This window comes from Miscanthus floridulus, chromosome 18 (assembly GCF_019320115.1).
Source record: "Miscanthus floridulus cultivar M001 chromosome 18, ASM1932011v1, whole genome shotgun sequence".
Taxonomy (NCBI): Eukaryota; Viridiplantae; Streptophyta; class Magnoliopsida; order Poales; family Poaceae; genus Miscanthus; species Miscanthus floridulus.
Genome location: NC_089597.1, coordinates 129,803,855 through 129,811,867, shown reverse-complemented (window position 1 = coordinate 129,811,867; position 8,013 = coordinate 129,803,855). Strand labels below are relative to the sequence as shown.

Sequence of the window (8,013 nt, the reverse complement as noted above, 5' to 3'; positions counted from 1 at the left end):
GTCCGATGGTCAGACAGAGTCGCTTAACTAGTGCTTGGAGACTTATTTGCGGTGTTTTGTCCATGCCTGCCCCAACAAATGGAGTCAGTGGTTGCCATCTACGAAATTTTGGTATAATTCCTGTTACCAGTCAGCCATCAGTCGCTCACCCTTTGAGGCGCTCTATGGTTATCTTCCACGTTTCCTGGCTCTGGATGTTTCTGCTGCCTCACATCTGGACGTTATTGGTTGGGCTTTAGACCGTCAGTGGATGGACCAGCTTCTTTAGCACCACCTCAACTAGGCCAAGCAATGAATGAAGAAGCAGGCTGATCAACACCGGTCAGAGCGCAGTTTTGCAGAAGGTGATCTTGTCTACCTCAAGTTGCAACCGTATGTCCAATCTTCCCTAGCACCTCGCTCTCATCAGAAGCTTACTTTCCGCTTCTTCGGACCATTCCGGATTCTGGCTCGGGTCGGATCAGTGGCTTATAAGCTTCACTTGCCTGCTCACTCAGCGATTCACCCGGTTTTCCATGTATCCCAACTGAAGGAGGCTGTGGGTGCCGATCATCAGGTAATCCCCACCCTACCATCTGACTTTGCCATCCACTTGGCTCCAGAACAGGTTCTGCAGACGCGTATGGTCGTTCGTGGGTCTTCTTCTATACCCCAGGTGCTTGTCAAATGGAACAACCTACCGTCGGCACTGGCTACCTAAGAAGATTTTGAAGCTGTTCGCCACGAGTATCCACGCGCCACTGCTTGGGGGCAAGCAGTGTTCCAAGAGGGAGGGAATGTCAGCCACCATAGCAACATGGCCCAAGATGGAGCACCTGGAAGCCGGCCCGGAGGAAGAAGGCCCAGGAAGCCCAACCCGTGAGTAGTTGGCGACCAGTGGATTTGATCTGTTCAGCGCTTGCATGCGCGATTGAGGCCGAGCCTCTGTAACGATATAGCAACGAGTATCCCAGTTGGGGGGAATCACCGGTCATTTTGTAAACTCTGAACCCGTTCCTAAAACCGAGAACTCTTCCGTCGCATCCTCAGGTTCCTCCTCCTTCTTCTTCCTCCGATTCTTCTTCCAGTTCTTCCCATCCCCCACCTCCATCGCTCACATAATGCCAACGAGTTTGAAGCATGTGGTTCTAGTGTTTTAGTTGCACTCACATTCGGACATACCAGCTAGTGGAAAAGCTTGCGTTGGTAGGCTTAGATTCTCTTTAGCATGGCTTAGGCTTCTCGAAAAACGGTGATAGCAAAAAAAACAAAGCTTGCGTTGGTAGGCTTAGATTCTCTTTAGCATGGCTTAGGCTTCTCGAAAAACGGTGATAGCAAAAAAACACGTTTTTATGGATTTGATTTTTGTTTTTTAAAAATGGTTAGATCAGCTGGTTGGGTTCTTTGTGGTGGAACTTGTCCACACATGTTACATCCTGGTATAAATTCAGAAAAATACGAGCATCCACACAGGTTACGTCCTAGTATAAATCTAGAAAAATACGAATACTCATATATAGGTAAGGACTTTGAGCCCAGACAGCCCGACAGGCAGATTCCACCGCAAGGCACCTGATCCAACTGAGCTAGACTCAATTCGCGTTTGGCAGAGGTTTTGATTAAGCCGAGAAGCCAAACAAAAGGCCTTGATGGGCCCAGACGCTGCAGAAATTAGTTGGAACCTTCGGCCCATTTTTGGACAACGTCAGCCCAACAATAGGCCTATCAACCCACACGCTATCCTCTCCCTCAGCGCTCACGTCTCCCACCCGTCCACCCCGCCGGCAGCCCAATGGCAGCTGCAACGGCGCCACCGCCGGCGGTGGTTGCCACCACCCTCTCGGCCCTCATATGCCGCCAGAAGATCCGTAGCGGCGGCCCTAGAGATTTCTACGCGAGATGCGTCGCCTCCAGCGCGAGCGCGGAGCCGGCGGAGCCGGCGGAGAGCCGGAAGGGAGGCCACGGCGGGACGCGCCTGGAGGAGGCCGTGCCCGTCGGCGAGGGGCGTTCGCGGATAGACGCCTGGATTTCGTCGCGTCTCGGCGGCGGGGGTGTCAGCCGCGCGCGCGTGCAGGCCAGCATCCGCGCGGGGCTTGTCGCCGTCAATGGCCGCCCGATCTCCAAGGTGACACTGTTATGCTAACCTCTACCTCTAAGCTCTGTTTACTTCCTGCAAAGTTTGATACTTGTGTTAGCAGAACCGTGAAATAGTAGTACTGCTTATACAATATCGTAGTTAATTTGTAGCTTAAACTGCAACTCTGATTTTGGAGAGAATGCCGAATAATTCAGAAGGCAAATGAGGTCATGCAGCGCCAATTATATTAAGTATTAACGTCTAGTACTATTTAGTAGCACTGGTGCATAATGGATAATTCATGTTGGTAGTTGTAGTTTCTTGGCTTGGTTATACTTGCTCTTGTGTCTAAATCGAGTCTTAGGCTGCTCTGCTCTGCTTCACTTTGTGCATTATAGGTTTCACGTACTGTGAAGGGAGGGGACCTGGTCAGCTGCACGGTGTCGGAGCTTCAGCCGCTGAGGGCAGAGGCGGAGGACATCCCGCTAGACATTGTTTATGAGGATGACCATGTTCTTGTTGTCAACAAGCCGGCGCATATGGTTGTTCACCCGGCACCAGGAAATGCCAATGGCACATTAGTCAATGCTATACTTCATCACTGCAAGATCTCCACATTTACTTGCTTAGCACGCAGTTCAACTAGTGATGAATGCCCGGATTCTTCAGATGACGACATTGATGTATTTAATGTGGATCAATTTGCTACTGAAGACGTAAGCTCAGAAGTCCAGAATGCTCTTGTGCGTCCTGGTATTGTGCACAGGCTGGATAAGGGGACAAGTGGACTTCTTGTTGTTGCTAAGGTATTTAATTATGAGTTGTGACAAAACTGGCACTTCCAAATGTTTTATGAAATTTGCACATGCTTGTAGCAGTACATAACTACAGACTTATGCTGAACTCTCCATCTTTTCTTTTTCTTCCTTTTTTGGGACAGGATGAGCATTCTCATGCTCAATTAGCAGAACAGTTCAAGCTGCATACAATTCGTAGAGTATACATCAGTCTTACTTGTGGCGTGCCGAATCCAAATTCAGGCAGGATTGAGGCATCTATTGCACGTGATCCTAACAATAGGATTCGTATGATTGCTACTGCTGGATCAGGCCACAGATATGCACGGCATGCTGCTAGTAGGTGATCCATGCTTGCCACTTGTGCCATTTCTTTTGGTTCGTTATATGACGTTGCCTCCTCAATGCTATTTCACTTGAATTAAAAATATATCCTAGGTATAGTATAACGATCTTAATTATGTAGTTTAAAGCTATTTACCTTGTTCAGATATGCTTAATTACTGCAACAATTCTGTTTCAACACTTTAATTGCTACCACCCATGTAAGCAGGTAAGAATGAGGACGTAGAAGGGCCCATGTAACAGTCAAAGGTTGTAATGATGTCCAATTAGTTAATCTAGTCATGAAAATTCTAGTGGGTTACCACGGCCATGCGAAAAGTAACAAAAAAATTCATGTACAAAAGGCTGGCTGGATTCTAAAAGGGAACTCTCATGAAACTAAGTATTTTCCAAACCTCAACCTGATTTAAAAGTTTCATGGTTTCATATGTACTTTGGCTCATTTAGGGAACTTATTTAAAAAATTCATACAGGTACAAAGTAAGAGAGGTCTTTGCTGGTGGTGGATCTGCACTAGTGGAGTGGAGATTAGAGACAGGACGCACTCATCAGGTAATCATCCCATGATAGTTTATTTTTTTAGAAGAGAACCATCGCCACCTAAAGTTCTCCTAAAAGAAGGAAAAAGCTTTTGTGATCCTAGGCTCTTTACTAACGTGTATGTTATTTGGATTACATCTCTTCTTTATTCAAGAGTAGCACTAAGAAGCATTGTGATAGTTAAATTTTGATCTCAACGCATTTCTGTTATGAAGCTCAGGAAACTCTCTTAAATATGACTACTTCTGTACTGATCTTGAACTTAGTGCTTATCAGATCCGGGCGCATGCAAAGTATATAGGGATCCCTCTTCTTGGTGATGAAACTTATGGAGGTACCAAAAGCATGGCATTATCACTTTTGAGACCAAGGACTCCTTCGAAATATCACAGCGATCTTTCAAATCTGATATCTAAAGTAGACAGGCCATGTCTTCATGCTGCATTGCTTGGGTAGGTATTACACAGCATGTATCTTGTGTTTTCCAAGTTCGGAATGTGATTATCATTTTCTCCCCCCAGATTCAAGCATCCACATTCAGGAAAGATCCTTGAATTCTCATGCCCCCCACCAGATGATTTTTTGGAGGTGCTTGATGAATTACGGAAAGTTACATCAAGTGATGCCCAAAATGGTGATGGTGTTGTCTGATAATAATGTGGTGCCAACACAAAGTGAGACATGCAGTGATTTTTTAGCACACAGCAACGTCTGGTTTGAGGTCTATTTTATCAGAGCTGAGTACAGTAAGGTTGTCATTGATGGATTTTTTGCGGTTAACTGAAGAAGCCGCCCATGGACTTTCAACATTTCCAGTGAGAGATGAAACCAAGACTGGGGATGTTGAACAAAACATGAGAACTCTTGGAGATTTCTTTCAAGACCTAGAAACCGGGTTTAGCTCTGTATGTGTTTCATTTATTTAGGTTTCTATTTATTTGGTCACGATGGTAGCAAAGGACCAGGGATGTAGTTTTTAAAGCACTTAGGTGTGATGTTGGGTAATCTCAATTATGAAGTTTTGCAGTGTTGTGACTTACTGTGATTAGTTTCCATGATGTAAAATGTACAGGGCAAATAGTTTGCAAGATCTACTGAGTGGGTTGATATCTCGTCCTCCCAACATGGTGCTTCTTGGATTACAGTCATTGTTGCCTTATTGATACCAGACTAATGTTTGTCAGCAGCTCCTTTGTGATGTGCGTAGCTTTTTATTGTCTCATTGCTTTGCTACCTCACTATTGTCACTAATCAGGTTTCAATGGTGCATGGAAATGCTCTCTGATGCAAACGTACTGCAGTTCTGAAGTAGACATGTACTTCGTCTGGATTCCATATCGCAAGTGCCTTCATTTTCTCGTGCTTAAACATAGGAAATGATATCCTTGCGGTTGCCATATATGTGATCAAATCAGGACGATGACTTCTGACAAGAGTTTAGCCTGCCATTCCAAGCATTGTTTTAGATTAGTAATACGGTGTTAAAACTAACAGCGAGCACTGAAAGATTCTAAGCACATCTTGCAAGTTGCAACAGACGGATTCTTGTGATTCAGTTGCCACACATCTCTTCGCAGGCATGCAGGCAGTGAACAAAGGAGACCGCTGCCATAACATATGAACAGACAACAAAGCGAAGCAGAAGTGCGTTCGCGAAACAAAGAGAAGTAGAACTGCTGGGCAATATTGCAAGAATGACAGCAAGTTCTTACGCCTCCTCTAGTGTTTGACTGACAACCATCCGGTCTTTTTACACAAGCAAGATGCCTCAAACATATAGATAATGTGGCCTTCCTGTGTGAAAACCAAAGCTATAGAGATACGCTAGCTATGCCTAGCAATGAATCTGACAAAATTCAGGACAGTCACTTGTGCTTCTGGGCCTGTTTGGTTCGTCCAGTAGCTACTGAATTTAGTAGCTTTTAGTCACTTTAGTAACGTTTTAACCAAACACTATGACTAAAAGTTACTAAAAGGGTTTTAGTCCTCTCTAGTAACTCTGGAGTTACTAAAAATAACTAAATCATTTAGTATCTATTAAAGTTTAGTAGCTCGAACCAAATACGCTTAGATTTCTTTGGTGGGCTGCTGACAAGAGCGTCAACCTCTCCATCAGATTCGTCCTCTACAGACTCATCGGGGACGTCGTTCGGAGCATTATGCTTGGCGATGATGTACTCCTTGAGTATCACCATGCTCTTCTCCTTCATCGCAGCCAGCTAGTCCGACAGGAGTCCAGACTCGGGACCCACGGCAAACGATTCTGCTCCAAGAACCAGAGTAGCTTTCACTCTCGGACCGAGACTTGCAGCTGCAGAACCTGCTTCGCCCAACATTGCTGGTGTGGTGGCCTGCAGGCAGAAAACTGAACGCGAGGACTATGATAAGTATGACAGGTCAAATCCAATGGATGATCAGTAACAGGAGCGGCCGTCTCAAGTATATGAACAAAGCATAAAACTGTGCAGTTGCAAATAAAGTTGGATGCCTTATAACAAGTAACGTACACTAGAGGAGGTGAAATCAAGTCTTTTGACATATCCAAGTCCAAGGTGCTGCTGTGCTATGCATAGTTGAAACAGAAGAGGAACGCAGCTTGTCCCACGGGATCATCGGCTCAGGTGAGAGAATCACTTACCAGTTTTGTCAAGCATCCGCTAGTGTTGCCGAGCACCCACTAGTCGTGTCGACCACGAACAAGCGTTGTCCGTCCTCACATACTATAGCTTGAGCTAGAAGAAGAAGGGAGAACAGAGCATGCACGCACAATACAAGACACCAGCGTTGGACGAAGCCCTGTCTGTAAGATGACAAATCTAAGCTCTCTTTACTGAGTTGCCGTGGTAGTCTATTTATATAACTCTATCCATCTAGTCCTAATACAGCGCATATGCTGTAATAGTAACTAGATAACATACAGGCTGACTCTGCGCCGGCCACTGTATGTGCCTACAGTGCTGCAGGTGAGCCGTGCGGTGCCTGCACCTGCAGCGGCTACAGTATCACAGCAGGAGGCATTTTCGGCGACGCCTTCCCTTGCTGTGTTCACATAAGGTAACAGTAGATTAGCTAACAATGCATAGTAGTAACTGAACATTGCTGATGCAAAGGAAACTATACTGAGTCTATAGGGTCTAAACGCGGCATGTTTTTGCAGTCACAGCTCAATCTCCTGCACTATCAGATCACATTGGAAGTCTGGAACTGATGCTCCCGTCCCCTAGAATACAATAGAACAGAATACAGCACGATTGATGAGCAAACATGCAGCAGTAATATTGTAATAATACAACAGCTGCACTCGATTATTACATATACATACATTACATAATGCCATATCTTTTCCTGAACACAAGAAGTAAAGTGACATCCAAGATATCACTTCCTCCGTTTTTAAACAAATATTAGTAAAGCTAATCACTTAAATACAAAGTAGGAGTAATTAACTTGTCCTAAATGTGCTATAACTTAAAAAAAAAAGAGAAGAAGAAACAGGAGGGAGTGGGATAAGAAGTCGACCACGCATGCATAATATGATAATATCATATAGCATAATAATAGCATATGATGGATGGATCAATCGATCTCAAGTGCGACTGCGGAGTGAGGGAGGCTCTCGTTGCCGTCGTCGGAAAGTATTGCAGAGAAGGTCGGAGGCCTTGGAGGGTCAGGCAGAGGGTCGACTTCCACAGTGCCTTCGAGCATCTGCACCACCTTGCGCATCCTCGGCCTAGCCGACGGTTCCTTCTGCAAGCACCATACGCAGCCTGTTCGACTATATAATCGTGGATTATTACTGTTGCCTGGTTTGGTGTGAGAGAAAAATACTGTTCTGACTGGAAATTTACGATCGTTTACGACGCGATGGATGGCAACGCGCGTGAACCTCTCCACGCTCTCAATGGCTCCGTTCGTTTCACTGAAAAAACAAGCAAAAACATTATTTCAGTGAAAAAGACGGATTATAAAGAAGCGAACAGAGCCTTGGTAAGCTCTCCCCCTCCACCAACAAGGCCCTCCCCTGTTTGGAGTGGCTCCGGCTCCTGCTACTGTAGCATCACTGTAGAGGAGCCGTCGGAGCACCCAATTGGAGGCTTCTTTGGCTCCTCCTCTTTTCCCGTTCATCTGTGTCGGAGCCGAAGCCGTTTTTTTTCGCTGCTACAGTGTTCTACCGTGTTGCACAGTGCAGTGGGAGTCGGAGCCGCTGGGCAAGAAGCCCTGCCAAACAGGTTCTTAGTAAGCTCTCCGCCAAAGCTCTCATGGTGCTCTCATCCT

At 45.7% G+C, this 8,013-nt stretch overlaps 1 protein-coding gene across 2 annotated transcripts; it reads left to right on the top strand.

Moving 5' to 3' along the window:
- Positions 1 to 1,749: 1,749 nt before the first annotated feature.
- LOC136521674 (RNA pseudouridine synthase 2, chloroplastic-like) lies at positions 1,750 to 4,921 on the top strand. 2 transcript variants are annotated; one of them, XM_066515431.1, is made up of 6 exons: positions 1,750 to 2,104; positions 2,455 to 2,862; positions 2,997 to 3,196; positions 3,672 to 3,750; positions 4,015 to 4,190; positions 4,260 to 4,921. In XM_066515431.1, exons 1-6 carry the CDS (start codon positions 1,772 to 1,774, stop codon positions 4,387 to 4,389), a joined length of 1,326 nt encoding a protein of 441 aa, XP_066371528.1. In that variant the 5' UTR covers positions 1,750 to 1,771; the 3' UTR covers positions 4,390 to 4,921. The 2 variants fall into 2 exon arrangements, with proteins under 2 accessions (XP_066371528.1, XP_066371529.1); XM_066515432.1 differs by lacking the exon at positions 4,260 to 4,921 and having other exon boundaries at positions 4,005 to 4,184.
- Positions 4,922 to 8,013: the final 3,092 nt, after the last annotated feature.